Source organism: Cyrtonyx montezumae, unplaced genomic scaffold, assembly GCF_038088225.1.
Source record: "Cyrtonyx montezumae isolate F1298 unplaced genomic scaffold, pur_monq_1.0 scaffold_10, whole genome shotgun sequence".
NCBI lineage: Eukaryota > Metazoa > Chordata > Aves > Galliformes > Odontophoridae > Cyrtonyx > Cyrtonyx montezumae.
This window is the reverse complement of record NW_027071826.1, coordinates 32881474-32905175: the sequence shown is the minus strand read 5'-3', so window position 1 is coordinate 32905175 and position 23702 is coordinate 32881474. Positions and strand designations below refer to the sequence as shown.

The window sequence follows — 23702 nt, the reverse complement described above, 5'->3', positions numbered from 1 at the left end:
AAATATGGAATCTAAAATCATTAAAGGCTGAATTCTAGAATAAGTCTGATTTCATACAATAGAAGACTGCCACAGCTAGAAAATGTCTTCATGCTCTTACTGAAGAATTAGAACTGAGAAACCATAGAGATAAAAAATAATAATAATCCAAGGCCACCAATTTTAATCGTTTCTTAAGTCATAGTTTTACTTTTAGCAGAATGTCTAAGCATCTTTTCATACGCAGCTCAGGCCAATCATTACTATGCTCCCATCTCCTATTCCATGGCTTTCGCTCAGCACTGTATGCATTCTTATAATGAGCAATGTTCAGAAGTTACCTGGCTGAGAAAATTACAAAAAATAACACATTTCACAGGGATTTGCTGTACAATTTTATACACTATATAAGAAAAGGATGCTTAACAGCACTGTGACCTCACTCTTCAGATTCCAGTACTGTCAAAGAATTCATTCTGTCTTTTCTCAGCTCTAATGCTTCAAGTTGAGTAACTAAGGAGAGGGGAAGAAAAATACTCAAATTCTCTTCCATCTTATATGTATGGCAAGAGAAGAGTTATATTTATCAAAGAAATAAAGGTAGACCTACATCCTATAACCCTCACTTCACTAGTGAATGAGGAATATACACGAATGTCATGATTCTCAACTATGCCATAAAGTTCCTGAACCCTTATTCATCCACAAATTGGAAAGAAAACCTCCTTGCCTGATTTCAGGAACAAATGCATCACTATTTATTTTTAAGTACATGAAATTAAATTTAACAGTGAAGATCCCCAAACTGCGCACTTCACTAGGTATGAATGCTGAACTAAACGACAAGCAGCAGTAAATACATGAAAATACATCCAGTGCCAAATATTTATAAATACATTTATATTCAATACAGTATTGAAATAGTTTTTAGTATTTAATTGGATAAAAGCTTCAGTTTACTAACATGCATATTCATCTTTCATGCTGCTGGAGTTTCCAACTTGCTAAGTAACTAACGTTACTGCGATGTAAAAAAAAGTGAAGGACCTGTAAAATAATTTCAGTTCTTGAGTCAGCCATAAGGTACATGAGGCTTTCATTGCTGAAATAAATCAAAGATTCACATGCTCATAGCTTCCACAGTAAACAATACTCTGGAAATGATGCTCTTAGTAAAGCCAGGAGTGTCAAAAATCAAGGAAAAGGAACAAAGCAGTAATGGACTTACCAGGTAAAAAAGAAAGAGGAGGCTGAGAATCCTGCATATAATCTTCACTCTTTCCCTTTTTCACACTGCTCAGTAAGCAGCACCTGGCACAATACCATTCTTTTTCACATGACAAGAGTATACCACCTCAGAGCCACTTTTAATAATGCAGCTGTTAGGTACTAAGGAAGCCAGAGAAGATTATGTACAAAAACCTACTTTGAGTATTGTGAGGAGCTCGATACTTACAATTGCAATGTATTCTAACTGAAAAATTTAAATTGAAGAAGTACAGGCAAAAAAAAATCCCTATCTATTTCATATCCTGGGATACAAACTAACACCAAAGCTTAATTTTTAATGAATTGGACTTTGGAGAAATTTTTCCCCTAGTCAATACTCACTCACCTCTGTTATCATTCACCACTGATCCTACTGAAGTTTGAAAGAACCTAATGATGATGGTTAACTTTTAAAATCAATACTTTTGTGCACACTTCATGAAGAAAAATAAGTCTTTCAACAAAGATATAGTTATACTGAAAAATAAGTTGGAAATAAATGACAACATAAAAGATAATTCAAATGAAATATTAATGGTAAAATGATGATGATATGTTGCAGCCTTATGCATTAATGCTATGTCATACTGCTTTACCAGTCAATGCAAGCTGATGCTACTTAACAAATTTTAACAAATTTGTTAATACATAAATTATGGTAAACTTTTAATTTCATTTCAAGTCGCCTTCATTTTTATAATATAAATAAACTAGGAATAAAACATTTTGAAGATTCTGCTTTCTCTAGTGACATTTCCATTAGGTATTAACTCATCAGATCTCACCTTTGCTTTATATATTTTAAGCAGTAGAACAATTCCTGAATTCCTGATGCCATAAGAAGAAATTAGACTATATCCAATTCCCTCACATTAAAATAATTTACAGCAGTCCAAATTTTATTATGCAGAAATACTGAGATTTTAAATTTAGTTTTGAAAGAAAAAAAAAATGTTTCTTAGATTTATTAATCACAGTAAACTGAATAAAATACTCCTCTCCCTAGTTTTAACTCTTCTAAATGGGATTATGGTTTTTTTTGAAAGAGAATTTCTGACTCAATTCCTTAATAAGATTGATTCTCATTCCCTTATTTCATCTTAACTTCCAAAGCATTTTCTAAGATGTTGTGCATAGCAGTATGACTAGCACATGCACCGAGTACCAAACTCAGCAGAGCAACTAAAAAACTTTGCAGGTGACTGCTATAACGCAGTCACTTCTATGAAGACAAGACTTATTCACCTGCTGAAGTTGTGCTTTTGAGATGCGAATGACAGGGGGAAACTTGTTGCCACAGGGAATGACAGGAAGCTGCCTACGACCAGTTGAGCGGGAGGAAGAGGAGTGGCTCTCAGCTGACTGACTCCTTGGTAAACCAGCCTCTTTCAGAGGGTCCAGGTGGATGGACAGATAGGCTATAGGGCTCATGGTGCGGAGGATGGGACTTGAAATTCTTGGAGTGGAGGAATGCAGCATATGAGATGAGTTGAGCTGTGAGAACATGGTAGGGAAAAAATAAGGTTCAGAAATCAATACTGTAGTAATTCTTGTTTCTGTCCTGCATACATGCATTTTCTTAGAAGAGCACATTGCAAACTCCCTCAGAGGGTCTAATCATCATACTTTGCATCAGTTTTAAAGAAAATCTAACGTCCAAGTCCGAAGCAAACATCCTTTCTCCCGCTGGCTCCTGTCATTCAGACGGTCAGAACCTAGGGCAGATTAATAAACTAATGCAGTCTACTCCAAGGACGCCATGTAGAGAAGCTAGCTGATTGTGGCTGGTCCTCACAAATGCTCAGCATATCCATTCAACAGGGTTGCTTTCTAGAATAACTATAATTATAGCATATGCATTCACTGCATGCTTAACAAACATGACTGTATAACTATGGCTAAAGCAGTGTATATTAAGAACCATAGCTGATGGGATTAATCAGTAAGATTAGCTCTGAGCAATTCTGATGAAATTTCCCCTACATGGATTCGAATTTGCAGGATATGCTGGCCTGAAGAATCCATCAACATCTCCTTCATCTTGTATAACATCAGTCAAGCATTTAGAAAAGAGAGAAAACAACAGGAATGGTGAAGTCAAAGTGTTTAAAAGTAATAATTTTAAAGAAAGTACATTTTCAAATTGATTATTGACGATTTTAATAAATCTATAGCTTTGATGCACAACTCTGAAGCCAACTGATCCCTTCCACGGCCATTACCTGTGCTGAATAAGTGGCAACACATCAAAGTAACTGTAAATGAGATTAGTGTTCATGGCTTACAAAGTTTTGTTCCGATTATATTTGGACATGAATGGTATGGAGATATGGAAAATACTTTTTTTTCCCCGAGTTATACAAACATGATTTTCCATTTCCTGTTGCGATATTTGTAATTCTAACGTGTATTCCTTGGAAAGAGAACGCATCCGTCAAGCATTTTTGTTTCCAAGGAAAAGGTATTTCCACTTGTATCAATCTTCAAGCTTCAGTTCCCTTTCTGAATATCTATCTTTCAGCTGAAGGAAAAGAAATTATTTCCAATGTCTCATAAAAACAGAAACTGACAATATAAAGTGTATGAATACTAGAGAACTAAGAGCCCTGAAATAAATGAAAGTTTAAGAGCAGTTTTATTGATACAAAATAACTGCATGTATAAAATGCTAATTTCAGCAATATTTCTAAGTAATAAAAATGAGCAGATTCACACAGTAAAACTTCTATAACCATGCATATATACATTTGGCACTAGGTTGCCAAGAAAATGTGGTCAGAGTAAACTGTTGTCTAACCTGAACTGAAGTTGAAACAGGCATTAGCTGATAAATACTGGATTATTTTGGGGGTTTTTTGGGTTTTTTTTTTTTCCCTGAAATAACTGCTTGACGAATATCCTGTGCTGCAAACAGTTTTGTACACACACCATATGGAGGTTGTTGCAATTCAATACAAAGAGAGCAAATTAATGAGGCCATGGTTTAGTAACACAGCAAGTTCAGAATTAAACTCTTAGAACCAGATAAAGAAGAAGAAAAAAGCAATAGGACAGAAAGTGCTGCTCCAATATAAATTCCTCAATAGACTAGATCACTTAAATTCTTTTGACAAATTAACACCAGCACATGTTACTGTAAATCAGGTACTGCCTATCCTGCTGAAGCCGATGTCTACATAAAGCCAACATGAAATCATACAGTCAGCACATAAATACCAGCATGCTACGAGTAATTCAACCAACACTGTGACTGTCTGATCATGACTGAGCCAAATCAAACTGGTATTTACTGGGTAATCTGTTCTGTATTATGACTGCAAAACCAAGACCGATAACAAGAAAATTACCTTTACATACGTGCTTTTCCACAGACGACAGCATAATTCACTGTAGCTTTTTTTTTTTAATCCTAAAACTTGCTAATCGCAAAACCAATAACTTACATATTTTTTTCTCTTATTTTTTGAGCTCAGATTTCCCTCCTGAACTGCTGCAATCTCACATTCTTATTAGGAGTGTTAATGCTGTGTGAAATAACTAATTATATTATCACCAATTACAGAAAATCCACATAGCTCAAAAGCATTTATCTGCAAATGGAAGGTCTACAGATCAGGTTTTTCTTTCCCTCAGGAGAAAATAAAATTGGGGTGGGAGAAGGAAACTTCAGCTTCCTATACGGAAACATCTTTTCATTAATAATCTTTTCATTAACTTTTCATTAATGTAAGTATTTGCATATTGGTTAAAAAAAAGCAAAACAATTAGAATTCTCAAACTCTCAGAATAAGCTCCAAGAACATAATTCACCATACCTTCTTCTAAGTGATAATGTGATATGGTCAGCAGAAATCCATATGGGACATATACTAATAAGCGTGATGATTATGACAACTGACACGTTCTGTGGTTTCAAGCCATATGAAATAAGTAATTTGCTTAGAAATTATGCTAAGATACTACACTACTGAAATTTCAACATCTATTTCTAAGCCCTTTTACTAACATTTCTTTTAAGTCATTTGTTATATGGTCCCAAACTTACATTCTTGGATCCAACCTCTTAGTAACAGACTTAATGTAATTAAAAAATTAGCAGAAGAGGAAAATATGACCCTTTATCCCATTATTTGTACTGATTATTTTTACTGATTTTCAGGAAGGAACTATCTAGATAAAACTACTAAGCAAAATAATTTGATTCTAATTAAGGTTGTTATAGTTTTATAAACACAGCATCAACTTCACTATTATAATTATGCAGTCTTTCAAAGCATTTTTATTGTTGGAATCATTATCTCGAGCATTTCACATTGGAGTCATGTAATTGTACTGCTTCCCAGTTTGGTTTTATGGTCCAACATACATTAGGAAGCATCTGCTAAGCCAAATCATACAGTGTGAGATACATAAATTTTTGAGGCCATAACAAGGGGGTTGTGGTATTTGTCACAGTTATCAGTTCAAAGGAGACTCTCTTACCTCAATATTTGTCCCATTTCTAATAAAACTAGGAGTTATGCTACAGTACTGTATTTGATTTACTACTTTTTCACTTATTATCTCCTCACATAATTCTGAATAAAGAGAAGTTTAATAAAACACCAAGTGTTTCTCTTACCGGAGTGAGTGCACCTTCTGCTTGAGCTTCCATAGGACTTGTAGGGGTGGCTGCAAGGAGCTGTCCAGCAGCTCCAGTCAGAAGTTCCAATTTATCTGAAAGCTGATCAGAAGAAGCAGGATGACACTCCATGGCTAGAAGAAACTCCACCCCTGAGGTTTGATTCTTGGCATGGACATTGTTTCCTGCCCAACCTCCTTGTCTAGGCTGCTCTTCTGGAGGGGACTCCTCTAGAACGTGTAGTACCTCTGGCTCTTCATCTGAGGGACTTCCAGTCGTTTTGTGCCCTAAAACTTCATTTGTCCTGAAATCCTGCAAGTCCTGTTCCTTATCTATTATTACCCACTCCTTAGAATCAACTTCCTGCCTGCAGGAGCTTAAGTTGACAGCTACAAAGCCATTGCCAACAACACCATCAACTTGATCTGGAGAACCAGCTGACACAGGTTTTGAAGCGTCTGGAAGATATTCTTCATCATAGTGCCAAACATGGTCCACACGGGAAGCCACAGGAGCAGGAATGAGCGATTTCTGAGGAAGAGGTGGAACAGCAGCACCTGCAGTCTCTGCTGCAGCATTCAAGTCTTTCTGCCTCTTCTCCAAACTGAAGAAAAAAAATTAATATCTGAATTAGTTACAAATGATGACATCTACATTAATATCAGCTACATATGATATTTTTCCAGTAGATGAAAACTAGGTGTAAAAAATTGTTGTCATATTTAAAAAAAAATCTATAATGAAAGAGCCACAACTTGAGGCCATTCCATAACTTAAGCCAAAGAAAAGAGAAACAAATATAGAGGGGAAAAAAAAGCAATTATTTCACTGTGATGTTTATTATCCACTTCTTAAATAAGTTATTCTGATGGAAAGTAAAAATGGTTGGATGGTCTTAGAAATTTGCACACATAATATCAATGCAACTAGCTTGAGAGAATGAAAACAAGAGTCACGAGTAATTGACAACTCAGTATTCTGGTTTCCATCTGTATTTAAGCTATACAGCAAAGAAACTGAGTAGAAAAGAATAAACAGAATTTTCCAACAGCAGTTAGAAGACACTTTCAAAAGCGATGTTTCTGTTTTTTGATTGATTCCCTACATGCTTTAACATAAAAATTACAAACAAATTCAAATTCTTAATCCTCTATAGTGTATTAGAAGGATTTTGTCAACTTCTCATCTGTCTTCTAAGTGTGTGTATCTCACCTCAGCCACAGCCTCACAGACAGACTGCAGTGCACCTTTATTTTCCTTTATTTTTCCTACATAAGGGCAAATTGATTTAATTAGCTGTGATACAGCCTTCCTTTCTCTACCTCCAAATTCCATTTTAACAGCTTCGTGGGTTGTTGTTTTTTTTTTTTTTTAATGTTGGTTCAACATTTTTGAGTATAACAAAATCTGCTGCAATGCAAGTAGACTTCTAACTTGACTTCGTTAAAAAAAAACAAAATCACCAAAATCTCAGCTTCTTGTAAGCTGTCCTTCTCATTGCCTAGCAACCAGTCCCATGTTAGCTCCACTGTGAAATTGACGTCATCATTCTTATTTAGGATGAGTAGTAATGACTGTCAAATGTCAGGACCATTCCAGTGAAGCAAAGTTAATAAACATCAACCTGAAGCAAAAGATTTTTTCCAAAAAGCGACATTAACTCCATACTAGCATTAATTTTTTCGTTGTTGTTTTAAGTAAAGCAGCAACATCAAGTAATCGTGTAATGTTATGAACATATTTAATCTTGTTTGCTATAGCTTGCATAAGCACAACTCAGCAAATACATTTTGGATTTTCAGAAAGTGCTGTAAATCGACAGGCATAAAAATAAAATATAAAATATAAAATTATTTATTTACCAATTTTCAAGAAATTTATCAGCGTTTGGCTTTGACTCCAATGTCAGACGCTTCTCAAGTTCAAAGCTGTGAATTGAACGTAGCTTTCGAACCAGTGGGACATCTCTGTCCAGCTGGGTAGTCTCTGAGCGGACACGAACTGGAGAACCTAGACTTGGTGCATTAAGCATTCCATTCACAGGTCCATGGCTGTTCTCCTCCTCTGTGGCAGCCTGGGCCAAAAGTAAAGTAAAAACATAATACACCAGGAATAGCAAAACAAAGGAAGGCACAGAACTATATGGTGAATACCATACAAAGGATGCCACCAATCCTGCTTAATCTTTATTTGTCACTTCAAAAATAATAAAAAATACTAAAACATTTTTTGTATTTTCTGTATCTAAACTCTACTAAAGCAAAATACAGAAAATCTGCTTCGGTTTCACTCATTGAGCAAGAAGTGAAATCATGTTGGAAGAACACAAACACGAAGAAGTAGTAAGAAATGTTACCAAAGCCATTATTCGCTCTCATAGTAAACTACCTTCTCAGAATACTACCTTCTCAGAATAAGCTAGAAGGAGTCTCAAGTTTAAAATTATCAGCAAATTATTCACCAGGAAGACCAAAAAAGCCTAAATGCTTGTCTACTTTTTCTATTATACAGATTGGTCTAATAAAATGTGTAAACTCTATCATGAATCTTGTTTTCTTAGACCACTCTGAGTAATTCATACTAGCATGACTTTATTATTAATGATATTTTATGTGCACCATCAGGACGGGAAGCTGTTTGTAAATTTTCACAATACAGATTTGTAAATACCTTACAGATCCCTAGCTTTATTTTGTTTTTGTTTGCATCCATTTCTTCCCAAACATCTTTTTCCTGAGAACGCTGATGCCCAGGAGACCCAGGCAGCTTCTCTGGTGAGACACCAACTGGAATACCATTGTCTCCATCACTGAGCTGCTCATCAGGAAATACTTCATCTGTGTTTTCTCGCAGCAAATCTCCTGGGATAGGAGTGGCATTGGCAATTCTACAAAAGCAGAAAAAATATTGGCAAAGTGAGAAAAATTATGTGAAAAAATATTTAAAAGCTGTTTCTTGAATATTTCCAAAGTAATTTCTGAAGAAAAACAGTTAGAGATCTTATCTATTACAGAGCACTGGATAAAACTTCCATCACCAGATGAAAATACTCTATAAATACTGTTCTGTTGGTGAATGTCTATATATATATATATATATATATATATATATATATATATATATATGTGTGTGTGTGTGTGTGTGTGTATGTGTGTGTGTGTGTGTGTTTGGGGTTTTTTTTTATTATTTTTTAATGGCATTCAACACTTGATTAGTATCTACATATAACAATTCTTAGTAACTAGAATAATTTTCTCCTCTTGGTACTCTCTGGGATAGGAACAGACTATAATGTCCTTCATATTGGTCGTACTCCTGAAATCAACAAAGATCTTTGATAGATAAATAAACCAGGATTTTTGACAGAATAGTAATTTCTTAATTTTTATACTGTACAGAAATACACTTAACAAATGGTAGTATGTAAAATGTGGCAAACTAGAATTGAAGTATAGTACCTGACTTCAATGACTATGATGACCTGATGGAAGACAAATGCTAACAAGTGCCATTTACAATATTCTAATCTTTTTACTTATTTCTTCCAGTGTCTATTTTAAATAATAGGAGAGCTATGTTTGGACTGATAGCTCAAAAACAGTTTGACAAATTTGACTGTTCAAAGAATAATGAAGATAACAGTAAAGTTTGAAAATATCTTACCTATGCACATAATTAATGTGTATGAAAGTAATAAATTCCCTCTCAAACTACTATTGTTTTAACCATAATCCAGTCAACAGTTACTCTATAGGTTCTAGTAATTCCATTCCAGTGTTGTGGGCTTTTTGTGGGTTTTTTTTTTTTTTTACTGTGTGTTTAAAAACCACACCTAATACAAATACAGGTGTTTATTTAGCTAGAATAGCATTATTTAAAACAGCATAAAGACAATTTCAGCTATTTACTAAAAACATACAGATATAAGTTTTGTCTCTTCTAAGACTCAGCAACAGTTTCCATTCCATCGGTATTAATTTCAGTGACCATATATAATGTGTATATTTACCCAATTGCAGCTGGAGTAAGACGAGTGTGTAACTGAGGTGTGGTTGAAGTTGTTGTTGTTGTCAGAGAGCCATCAGTTCCACTTTTCTCCCAGTCAAAAGGATCACTTTCAATAACCCCCAAGGTTTTCATGCTGTTATCAAACACAGACATGAGGAGCTAAAAATGAAGGAAAAAGTTAATTAGCTTCATTTTTGTCATAGAAATAAAAAAATTTAGAAATATCTTCCAATAATAATTTAACATACTTCACCTTCATGACTTTGAGTGACAATTTTTCAAGAACGTATAATTATCATTTTTCCAATGTTTCAAATGTAAGATATGCAAACTTATGTTTTACATTAAAAACAAACAAGCAAGAAAAAACAACCAAATCCTCCCAGTGTTTGTAGCAGAAAAGAGAGGGAAAAAAGGCAGAAATATGCACATAGGCATGACTAAGTTGCTGCAGAATAGGAGCCACAGCTTTCCAAGAGAGAAGGATGAAAGAATATATTTGGCAAGACCATTAAATGCTACGAAATTCATCAATAGTATATATGAAGAATGAAGAATATATATGAAGAATAATGATGTATATACTTCCTTCATTTAATAACATGCATCTTTTATATTATCCAATGCTGACATCCAAACCACAGAAAAGCCACACTGGGAATCTTTCCACTTGGATTTTATGCTATGAAAATTCATCTAGGCCAATTGGTGTCCTTCCAATCCTACTTGGGAAAACTTTTGTCTCATTCCAGCAACTAGTGGGAAGGCTGTGCGTGTATCACATCATCTCTTGCTTCAAAGCATTTTGACAAAAAATATATTTTATTTCTTACTAAAAACTAAACCTCTGATTTTCATTCTTTATTCTGATCAAGGCTGCTGAAAATTCTCAGCCTCATTCAAAAACGCTTATTTTTTCTAACTTTAAATGGATCGGATGTTTGGATCATTTTTCTTGCACAAAATGTGTTCATTTTATCCTTACTCTTATGGACTCCTAAAATGCTATCCATCTCTGTCAATTCCAAATCCCACTGAACTGCACAAAGCCATAATTTACTCTGTCCCATTCAGTCTCCTTTATTCTTCCTTCCTGTATCCTCAGCACTCTCTCTCAATTTTAGATATCATTCTCCTTTAAATCTTTTCTATAATTTCTAATATAATGAAAAAACAAATGCTATTTTCAACATGGTAGCACAAAACAGTTATATTTTTGAGTTTTACTTTTTTGTTAAAACATGGGCCAACAGTGAGTGACTAAAAGCATACCACTTTATCACCAATATGAGGCTGCCCATATCAGCAAGCAACCCTCTTCAACCAAGAAAAATGACTTTTCTAGTGATCTTTCAGGCAACACTTCAGTGGGGCGTGGGGAAGAAAGAATGGATTCATGTCATGATCCATCTGTATGTATCAAGGCTGCTAAACTCAAGATTTATGAAAACTTATCACTATAAAACAGTCTCATCAATTTAACTTGAAGAGCACTCAGTGAAGCCTAGAATATGAGCATAGCATCCAAACCTAACAGATTACTGACAGCAAAGCAACTGACAATTATTTTTAGAAACCTAACCACCTTACAGTTCCAAAATGGGTGGGGAAAAAAAGTCTCTGAACTGTATTATCCATAGTCACTAGAAAGATAAAAAAAGTCTGAGGTGGAGGGAACCCACATTGAGCACTGATTACAACTCCTGTCTCCACACAGGACTCCTAGAATTCAAACCATGTACTTCTGGATTTCCAGCTGGCCTAGTGCTAAAACCACTGCCCTGGGAAGCCTGTGCCAGGGCCTGACCACCCTCTGGTGAAGAACTTTCTCCTAACACCCAACCTGACCCTGCTCTGACACAGCTCCCATGTCATTCCCTCAGGTTCTGCTACTGTCACCAGAGAGCAGAGCTCAGTGCTACCCCTGCACTCTTTGTGGGGAGCTGTAAACCACCACAAGGCCTCCCCTCAGCTTCCTCTGGGCTGCACAAAGCAAGGGACCTCAGCCATTCCTCTTATGCCTTTCCTTCTCAACTCTTCACCATCTTTGTAACCTTCCTTTGAGCAGTGGCACAGGCTGCCCAGGGGGGTTGTGGAATCTCCTTCTCTGGAGATATTCAAGACCCACCTGGACGCCTACCTGTGTGACCTGGTGTAGGGAACCTGCTTTGGCAAGGGGTTGGACTTGATGATCTCTTGAGGTCCCTTACAACCCCTATGATTCTATGATTCCTTTGGATGCACTCTAATAGTTTTATGATCATACATTGTGGCACCCAAAAGTGCACACAGAGGTCAAGGTGAGGCCACACCAGTGCAGAACAGAACAGTGCTAGGTCACATGCATCCCAGGGTACAGTTGGCCCTTTTTGCAGCCGTGCCACACTGTTGACTCCCAATCAATTTTCCATCAGCCAGAACACCCAGATCTCTTTCAAAAGGGTTGCTCTTCAGCCTCTCATCCCCAAGTTTATACATACACCCAGGGTTGCCCAGTTCCCAGGGTGGGGTGCAGAATCCAGCACTTGCACTTTTTAAACTTAATATGGCTGGTTATTGCTCAACCCTCTAATTTTTCAAGATTGCTCTGCAGGCCCTCTCTGTCCTCGAGGGAGTCTATAGCTCCTCTCAGTTTAGTGCTGTTCACAAACTTAGCATACCTTCGAGTCCTGTATCCAAGCCACTGATGAAAACATTAAAGAGAATAGGCCTAATATAGAGCCTTTCCAAAGCCCACTAGTGCCTGATCAACAACCTGATGTAACTGCATTTACTCCAATTCTCTGAACTTGACCAATCAGCCAATTGTACACCTACTGCATTATGTCTTCTCTAGATATACTCTGGATAGTTTGACTGGAAGAATATTGTCAGAAACAGAAAAGTTTGCTGAAATCCACAAAGATAACATCAACTGGCTTCCTTAGGTAACCTAGGTTGGTAACCTTGTCATAAAGTATTAAGTTGGTTAAACAGGACTTTTCCCTCATGAGCTCATGTGGGCTGTAACCAATGACTGCATGGTATTTCAGGTGTTTTTCAGTAACTCCCCGAATAATCTTCTCCATAATTTTGACAGGCACTGAAGTGAGACTGCCACAGTCAAGACTGGACAATGAAACAAAAGGAAATTGAAGATGCATGTGCATAAAATTCTGCCATTTAAAACCAGGGATTCAAAACAATAAAAATGTTTACCTGGTAATCAGGTTTTGTAAAGTAATCTAAATTAGAAATGTGATCCAGAAAGATGTTGAATTCTTGAGGAAGATGTTTCAGCATAAGTCTGTGCTCATATCTCTCTTTAATGGATCCCACTTGCTCCTAGGAGCAAATAACACAGAAAACATTAGCACACTGTTGTTCTCCACTACAACACACCCACACTGCCATCTTACAGCCATTCAGAACAATACTAATCAGAAAGATAGGTGTGTTACACTGGTAAGTACTGAGGAAGGCAGTTCTTAATCAGATAGCAAGATAAGAGATTGCCACCAGTACATACGCAAAAATAACACACCAACTTCAAATTGAATATGAAAAGCTGTGTGCTTGAATGCTGCCTGATATTATTAGACATTTCAACCCTTCTAAAGAGCCTGCTTTAAAGATTAAAATATCTTGTACTGTTTGAAGCCCACCAATTTCTGGTGATTATTTGGTCATTGCAGAACACTGTAGAAGATTAGTAAATCTTGCTTAGCGTAAAATGAGTAAATCAAAACCAAAAGAAGCTACCAATACAGGAAACTGTCATCTACTAACATGTGAACTACAGGAGTAAACTAGTTTTAATAGTTTCAGGAGAAATTGAAAGAAGTAATAGTAATAGGCTAATTAAATACTACTGTTTCTTGGAATATCTCACCTAAGATAAATGCCAAAAGAGTGCTGCATATCAATGGATTAATTTTTGTTCATCAGCAAATAAGAAATGCCAAAAGTATACACTTCTGCCTTTTGAAATATTTTCAAACTAAAAGTACAATACACTTTCCCACTAAATCAGTTCATAAGACATGGTAGTACTTTATACCACGACATTAAGAATGAGAAGTAAAACAAGAAAACACGAAAAAGTCTAATGCTTAAAATAACAAAGAAGTGATTCTTTGTGGAATCTGTATCATGGCATTTGCTTGCAATGCAGAAGTAAATTTTACTTGTGCTCTTTGCTTTCCCTTCCAGGTTTACCTTATCTTTTATTTTTCTCCAAGGTAGTTGCCCAACCACAAACTCCACCAACATGTAAAACAGGGACCAAAGATCATCATGCCGACCCATTTCCTTCAAAAAAGAAATATTACTCTAATGCATCTTATAAATAGGAAGGAATGTTGAATTTACATTATTACACATAAAATTCATATAATCAACACTGTAAAATAAGTCGTTGAAGTAGTAGATTGATTTAATTTTAAGTAGAAACAGACAAATACATTTCCAGAGAAGAAACAGATACAAGTGTGTTAATATTATATTGTAAGTCTCTACAGTAGAAGAGCTGTTTAATAGTAAGAAAACAAACTAGAGGTTATCTATTTTACAGAACTCAGATCTATAAAATTTGTAATACAACTGAGCAAAGATAATGATTAATATACTACCATTTCTACAGAAACCTTTTTACTCGCAATTACTGTACATTACATCATCATTTCCCCAAATTTAGATGTATATAGTTCTACAAGATAAATGTACCTATATAAGGATACAAAACAAAATCAATAGCAAATGCATTTCTGCTTTCAGCTACACCAGATGGATATGATACAATTTCAGATACTCACTCTGTTTCTATGAGCATTGATTGAGGCATATCGTACCGTTCCCCGAAAACCAGCAACAGCTCGTGGCTATTAAAGAATAACAATTTAAAAAGATTCTGTCAGAAAGAAGCCCTCTGAATACTTAAATACACATCTATGAAATGGATATGGAGCCACAACAAATATCAGTTTAAGACTGTTTTATTTCAATTTGCTGTGTTATCTGCAAGTTATCAGCGGAAATCTACACAGGCATCAGAAAGCAACACATCATAGTATCTTAAATCATACAGTGATGTCAGTTTTTGTTCTCCAGAAGCACCATGTCCTCTTTAATTCATGTATTTAAAAAATATATATATCTTTATGACAGCAATATTTCTCTTTTTGTTCTCCAATAATGAAATATCTCAAGGTATTAAATAGTAGACGTCTAAGTCCCAAAATTTTTACAGGATCTAAAACATAATTGCTTCCAGTTTGTTCAAGTGCACCAATATATACATGGCACAAGTAGCTACTTATTACAAATCATTTGCTGAATCAGCAAGCCAATAAATATTGAGAAAATCCAAGAGATAAGACAGCCACAGGTGCATCTCCCAGTCACGGCACAGAAAGCTGAGGATGAACAATAAACAGTAAGAGTTTCACAATTGGCACCAAATAAAAATACTTATTTTTATTATTCCAAATATCAGCTTTTCTTCTCTCACACTGTAGATATTGTATGGACACAACTAAGTCAACTGCTGTTTTATAACCACAGAATCTATTTTGCCAGCCTTCTCTCCTTCATGTAAAACACTACCGAAAGAACTATATAAATGATAAAGTATATTTAAAACAATTAAAAAATTTAAAAATAGTATTATTACTTTGTTTAAGCCAGATATGCAATCCATTCTACCACTCTTGATCAATCATCCTGCATACACTACAGAGAACTGCTAGACCTGCAAAGTTTGCTTTCCTTTGTATTCTTTGCTTCCCAATCAGTAATTCTTTTTGTCTCCTCTAACACTGAACGTGAGAAAGTTAAGAACTGCCATGGATCTCAAAATATTACAGAATTCTGCACAATATGTTGAAAAATCTTGACATATACGCAAAAATAATCACAATACAAAATCATTGTCCTAATAATGAAAGACAATACTGAGAGCTATTATTCATGCATATCAAGAGCTGCCATTATTGTCAGTAAACCTATCAATTAATTCCAGCAGAATTACACAGCAAGGTGTTTTAAAATGATTAAACAGTTCATATAATCAATGTCTTTTATAGTGATACAACAAGAACTGAATTAGCGATAGTTAAGGCAGAAAGTATTTTCTAGGATGTTTTTAATATAACCAGAATCTCAGACAATACTCTACATTTAGATTATCTTAGATTTTGCACATTCTCACGAAGTTTCAATAATGCTTAGAATACACTTTCTGTTCAGGAACGATAGACAATTGAGATATTGGTCTTCAGTCACCACATCCACCCTGAACATTACCCAGAAAGAAAGCACTAGCTGCAGGAAATTCATAACACCATATAGTAATAAACAGCATAGCTCTAAATGTTTTGTAGCACTGACAAATTAAATAATAATAATAATAATGTCCTCTATAAAAAAAAAAAAAACTCCCCTTCCCAATAGGTTTGAGGACCAGAAATTATCCAAATGAGAACAATACAGCATCACTGCCAAGCCCATCAGAATACACTTCCAAAATATCTGATCAACAGCACTTCTTCAGAAGGGCATTGAGAATATAACTTTAGAACACCTATAAATTCAGTTAACCACAAGTAAATTCAAATTTCAGAAGATTAAACCACGCACATACTGTTTTCAACCTCTGGCATGAATGTTAGAAAGACAGGAATATATTCACTTTTACCAAGCTAATTCTATCATTCTTCTAAGAATAATGAAAAATATTAAAGGAATTCCTTAAAACCAGGATGAGCAAGGTTTCTTATGCTTAGAATACAAATAGATAAAATGTTATTAATGAGTAGAAAAAAAAATAGTTGTTTGTTATGGAAAAAAAAAAAAGGAGAGTAAGAAAAGGAGTACAGAATCTAAATGACTCCATAATTAAGAGCCTGACCTATTCCAGCACTGTCTTGAAGAGAAAAGTTGAATGAAAGTGCACTAATTCTATTCCTTCGGAATGTTGAACTCACTGCTATTCTTAAATATACCTATGAAATTATTTGCCCTAGGAAGAGGGAGAATTCCAGTGCTTTCTATTCCCTCAGGATCACCTGTCCAGGAAAAGAATGCACAATCACTCTTTCTATATATTAGTTTATTGTGAAATTAGTTCTGAATTCTTACTTCATCAAGGATACCTAAAATATCTAAACTCTTTCCCTATCTGGGGAGATACTGTCCTGAAGTGTAGCCTGATTTAAGAGGATATTTAACTGTTAAGTTTTAAGACACACTGAAATACTTTTTAGTAAGGCAGTTGACTACCATTTAGAAGTGGTATTAATTAATTTATGGTTGCATGCCATTGTGTACTGTGTCATTAACACGAATTATGGATGTGGTAGCCCAAAGCACATTCTCCCAAATCATGAGAGAATTTATAAAGTTCTAAACATCTGCAAAACTTCTGAAACTGTTTCAGAGATCTTCATGCATCTTATCATATCATGTAGAAAAAGAGACTCATTAGAGGCAATAACAGCAACTTCCTGAATGATTCACTACATCTTTCAAACACAGTGCCTCTCCTCTACTACTCATGTTCATTTGTCTTTTCCCCCAGAGTTCATTTGCAAAATGTGAAAAATGATACTCTTGTAGAACCACTTTTAATAGTCATGTCTTCCATATCCCATATTTAAGAAACTTGCTCCCAAAGCAAAGGAAAATGTCCTTGTTGAAGGGGAAAACAAACAAACAAACAATAACACCAGTGACCTCTTTTTTTTTTTTCATCATTGAACATTTGGAGAATGTAGCCGAGAAACGCATTTGCAGTGAAGACAGGTGAATTTCATGTTCCAGTGCATCTGTAAATTCCACTAGCATCCTTGATCAAATGTATCACATGTTCCTTCCCAGGACAAATGCAATAAGAACTACATCTGCTGGTTCTTCAGTGGGTCAACAGAGGAAGCAAATCACTAAAAGCAGTTCGGTAACCCTAGAAATGCTCAGGGCTTATTGTTTTGCATAACGTTGAAAAGATTACATGGAGTAAAAGTTAGTTTTATGCTACAGTCATAGAAACTATGTAATAAACGTGAAAAAAAAATGAAACAATAAAGACTTCCTTCTTATTTTATGTGACACACTACAAGTCTCCTTTTTACCAGTTAGGCAATGACTGATAAGTGCCTTTAAATTTTTAGATTGAGAAACCAGTTCAGGAAGTGAACATTACCTTCTTAATACTGCCTCTAAAGCTGAACTGTAAAAGCTAATAGGAAGATGGGTAGAGAAGCAGCTACTCTATTTCCTTTTGTAAAGAATCTTCTGTTCATCCAATGCAAATACAATTTCAGGGTTTACCTTTCTTTATATGAAATGGCACATTCCCATCACCCCATTTTTCGTGGATACGAGCTTTGCAATTTAATTTACTGCTATGCATGCATTAGCATCAGCTTAAAGAAAATGAAACATTCAGGGATCATCTGGGTAAGCAAAGATCAGATAGCTGAAACACAATTGCGTTTACAACTTATACGTCATGATTAGTTACCATCTATGTACAGCTTTTCAAAGCCATACTTCCAGCCCTCTAAAGAAACCATATAAGCCACTAATAGCAGAGTACACACACTGAAAATTCCTTATCAAGCCACCTCCTACCAACTGTCAGTACAATATATTCTTTGGTCTCTACTCTACCTAAGCAAAAGCTGTGATTTCCAAACTGCAACCCAGTTCCAGTAAATGCTGGGTAACAAGTTGAGTTAACATCTAGCAGTACAATTAAATTTTGTTATTGTGTATTCTAACAGGCATGTGGTGACAAATCAAAATTTAGCACCGTCTGTGGTATAAAAAGCATCACTGCCTCCAAGACAGCAATACATGGTGCATAAACCAGCTCCTGAGCATTTTCAATCTGGAGTATTTACTTTGGCACTGAGATGCACTAGCTGAAAACAGCAAAGCTTTCAAAACTGATTCATAAGCAGACAAATTGGAAGCTGGAAGTGGTAACAACCTACCATATGTCTATTACAATCCTGAACTTATTCCAGTGAAAAATCACACAGGATACATCTAATTTTTAACTGTAAATATCACGTTTAGTACTTACAATGATAATATCATACATTATAAAGATGATTTAATCCAGTAGCAGACTTATGTCAAGTCTGCAAAACTTAGGATGAGAAATTACTGTAGATTTAAAAAAAGTATCTGTTTTCTTTTTAAACCATTCGTAACTTTTTTTCCATCATTCAGAGAAGTTCACAGCTCAGAAAACATTAGACATTAGAGACTGTTTTCATTTTGGTTTGCTTCTCCTTTTACCAGGAAAGGAATTCTACTGGATCAAGCCATGTCTTTCCACTAACATAGCTTTTAATTTCAAGCAAATAGGACAGCTATCAAAGACTTTCAGTTCCTGCAAGTTTAATGAAAATTGGTGATTAGAAAACCTAAGTAAGTATTGTGACACAGAGACAGGCAATTAAAATTCAATAGAAATGGCTCACATCCATCTCAACAGACAACAATTAGTTGGTCAAGCAGTATTTTAGGTGGCAAGTAAGCACGTGCCTATCCCTAAAATCACTAGCATCAACTATAAGGATCCTGGTCAGAAAGGCTGGGTATAGTACAGAGCTGAAAAAAGAAAGATTTGGAGGGGATAAAGGAAGTAGTACATAAAACCACAGGAAAATAGTCGATTTCACCATCTAAGGAATAACTTTTCAAATATAATACCAAATCCTAGTAGGAAATTGACAGTTGTAGACTATTCTTCCCTGAAGCATTTAACCATTCTGAGGAAAATAAAGGAACTACTATATTAGAATAGGGAATAGTTATACCACACATCTGAATTTTTAAATTAAATTGTTCTGATTGCTAGGATACGATATCCATGTACCATGCACCACTGAAAAGAAAGAAAAAAACAATATGCTTCTAAAATTACTTAGTACTGTATTAGTATAGCATTGCACTATAAGAATTAAATCTTTTTCATGTCTCAACAATTCATCAACCTTTTCCTTCAGGCAGAATGTTAATAGATTGTGAACTCTTTATTTTTTACCCAAACCACAAAGACTTCCTCTCAAAGAAATTCCCATACCTAGTTGTTCAGGTGGGTTTTTTTTTTTTTTTTGTTTTGTTTTGTTTTTTTTATATTTCTCATTTCATTTCATTGTTGCAAGAATACTCCATATAGATGTTACAAAATATCACACTGCATGAAATTAATCTATTCCTTCTATTTGTGTCCCCCTTTAACTTGATTCACAGTGCTATTTTTTTCAACTTTGACATTATCTCACTGCCTGCCTTTTTCACTGTGTACTATCACACACAACACCAGCTGAATGATCTCCTTCATTTCTTCTTTGACACTAATTCAATCAAACTTTCAAGAACCATGCTCAGTGGATACTAAAAATACAACATATACATTTTAAGACTGTGTCTGTAAGAGTCTTCCTCTTTGTCTCTGAAGGAAGTTACAGCAGAGAAACAGAATAAATAGCATTATACTGGCAGGTATGACACTGTTATATATGAGGCTTGACTTCCTTTTGAAACCAATCAGTCTAAAAGTAAACAGTGCTTACACAAAACTCTAATTCAGACACGTGTCTTCAAATGACTAGTGCCACAATTCTTCCAATTCATGCAGATTCCTGCTTATAGAAAACAATGATAAAAAATCCAAATGGCTGTTTGCTTTGACTCTCCAGTAAATAACCATTAGACAATATTTCCATTTAGGACAATGTGACATAAAAATCTAATCTTCAGTTTTCTCCTGAGATTTAAGAAAAAAAAAATCTCATTTTAGATTCTTAGAACTTCATTTACTGAAACAAAGCCAGTTTTCGTTAAAGTGCTAATTTTTTTTAGCAAGTTCTTAACTATTAAATACTTAGACCAAAACTTAGAAGGAAATCTCGCAAACTTCATCAATTTCTAAAAATTAATGTAATATAGTCCAAGTGATATAGATTTAGTGAAGAAAAAAATTGTACTTTTATATCACTTATTCTTTAAACATTTTCTTTGTTCTACAAAAGCAAAATGTGGAAAACATAACGTTATAGAACTGGACTGTAACAGGAAGGGACTATCACATTTCCAGAAAATAACACTGGTGTTCTCTTCCAACACTGCCTCTTTTTCATTACTTATTAATAAAAATATTTACATTAGAAACAAAGAACATATAGTAAAGAGTTTTTCACTCTTATCAGAGTTCTATCTGGCAATTGAATTACATCACACACATCTCCACTGTTCTTTCTTTTGTTTTTATTTGAGCCACAAGAGCTTAACTGGTTTTTGCTAATTGCCGTAGAAACACACATTCAGAAGATTATTCCAATAAACAAAGACTTATAGCATACAGATATTAATTTTTCCTTTATTTTCTTTATTACTTCTTGTTCATTTTACATCTTTCTGCCATGCACTTTTTCCCAAAATGATCTACCCACTAACAGCCTAAATATATACTGCACATGAATTACAAGTTAAAAATCCTTTCATCCTTCTTACATTTTACAAAGAAAAATTGTTTTGTGTTATTGGAGCTTAACAAAAGACCCTGTCTCCAGACACAACACATTTAAAATCCTAGGAGAGACTAATCAAAGTAAACATTTATTTTTAAATAAATAAATGTAGCCTTGTTTTCACACGGCTGCCCATCCACATCTAAAGCTAAGAGGGCACCTATTTCCAATCCTGCTGCCGTGGGCAAGGTTGCCTCCCACTATATCAGGCTGCCTAGGATCCCATCCAACATGCCCTTGAATGTCTCCATGGATTGGACATCAAAACTAAATGAAGATGCCAGAGTCACATGACCAACAGCACGTGGATATTGCTGATCTATCAACAGACAAGATATGCTTTAGGAGTTATGTATGTATATTTCCAAGTGGACTCAAAACATATGTTGGTACCCTGGAGGGACAGACTGAAGAAATAAATTATGAAATAACCACACTATGCTGTCCAAAAAGCACACAGATTTCCCTTGCAAAAGGGTTACTGATTATGGATAAGAAAGTATTACCTATTTCCAATGTTTTGTAGCCCCAGCTCTAAGCCTTCCCTACAAGTGCTGAAGAGTAGCGAAGAGAAGTAGCTGTGAGGAAGCTGATCTCCAACATGGGTTAAAATCCCCATCCTACTCCTCCAGCTAAAGCTGAAACTTGCCAACAAACTTATTCTATGATTTTAAACTCCTCTATAAATATATAACAAGCTAAAACTGGATGCAATTCAGCTTTCCCGCATTACATCCCACTCCTCTGCAAGTCTTCCTTCCCTCATTCATTTAGATTAGAACAGCTATTCCTAGAAACTGTTTCAGGAAGCAGCTTACACTGTATGATATGATACAGAGAGAGATAAAACTTGTGGTCCAGGAAGAGCACACTAGTCTTCCCAGGTTAGCCAGCCCAAACTAAGCATAACATTAATACAGTCAAACTACTTCCAGCTTCAAAGCTCACCTAGGTGAAACTTTTAAACTCTGACACAACACCACAGGTTATCTCCCAGTGTTTCAGCAGCTGCTACCTTCACTTTTGTAGCAGAGAGGGAATGAGGCAGGAAAATAGGATTCATTCTCAGCCACCCTTTTCCCCCTTCTCCTATTTTTGCCTTGTACTTTCTGAAACTTCATATGCTTCATTACTCTCTCTTATTTCATGATATCTAATTCATGGATCTGAGTAGAAATAAGGAAAAAGCATACAAGATTAAGAGGATTGAACAGAAATATTTGGCAGATGAGTATAAAGAATTGGATAAAGAGGAACTGCTTTGAGTTATACAAACATTTCAATGTCTGAAATTATTTTGTTATTTTCATGCCTTCCTCACATTAATTTCTTTAACTTTTTATGTCAAATTTAAACATGCACAGTAGACACTCATATTGTAAACATAAGGGTGTCCAGTATACATACATACATAGCTTTTACACAGATGCAGAGGAAGAAAACTAACCTTTATTGTCTACCTTCTCCAAAAAATAATATAAAAAAATAATTATATAGACCATTATATTATGGTTGATCACTCAACTTATGAAGGGAGTACCCTAGAATATAACAAAAGCTGGAAAAGGAGTATTACACAGATAAGAACTTATTAACATGGTTTATTTCTTTCATCAGCCTTCCTGCAACCTCAATATTTCTATGACAGTAAGGAGGATTGTGAAACACTATCATTAGTCAGGTACAGAACAAACAGAACCTTTGTTGAGCCTAAGCAAATGAACCCTGCAGGAGTGCTGCACAGCCCCAGGGTGCCATGCCTAAGGAGCTGCACATCTTCAGCTCCATGCCAAGGGATGTCTCCTGCTAAGCTCAACAGGTGCTCAGCACCTCCAACTACCACCACACTTCTTTACCACCCTCATCACTTGCAGCCTAAGGAAACGGTAGTGCAATCGTTAGCGAAACACAAATCCAATAACATCTACTTGCACGATAATGACAGCCAAAAGAGGAGATTAAAATAAAAGAAACTGCACTAAATTATTAAGAAATAAACAAGGGATTGCTGAAAATTTTATCAGAATAGAGAAGGCACGTGGATGAATTTTAGAGAAGTTTACACTAATTTCAATGTTCAAACAGTATATTTTACTGACAGATTGAAGGTAAACTGAAACGGAGAAGGGGAATTCAAAGCAAATATAAATCACAACACATGTTAAAGACAGGCAAGTGAACTGAGGATTATGAGAAGATTTTAAGAAGAAAAATATATTTTTACTTGTTTAGATGAAAACATTCCATCTTCAACTAATCACATCACTGTGTAATGTACTGTCAGAGACTGAAAGAACATCAGT

At 35.3% G+C, this 23702-nt stretch overlaps 1 protein-coding gene across 1 annotated transcript in view; it reads right to left on the bottom strand.

The window, feature by feature from the left end:
- TTBK2 (tau tubulin kinase 2) overlaps positions 1–23702 on the bottom strand; it is a 74181-nt gene that overhangs the window by 10986 nt on the left and 39493 nt on the right. The window contains exons 7-14 of the mRNA XM_065754734.1: positions 14671–14736; positions 14075–14167; positions 13076–13201; positions 9879–10036; positions 8540–8756; positions 7732–7943; positions 5870–6473; positions 2494–2742 (exon numbers count right to left, since the gene is read on the bottom strand). Of these exons, the coding sequence (XP_065610806.1) occupies positions 2494–2742; positions 5870–6473; positions 7732–7943; positions 8540–8756; positions 9879–10036; positions 13076–13201; positions 14075–14167; positions 14671–14736 (1725 nt within the window). The remainder of the gene's footprint in view (positions 1–2493; positions 2743–5869; positions 6474–7731; positions 7944–8539; positions 8757–9878; positions 10037–13075; positions 13202–14074; positions 14168–14670; positions 14737–23702) is intronic.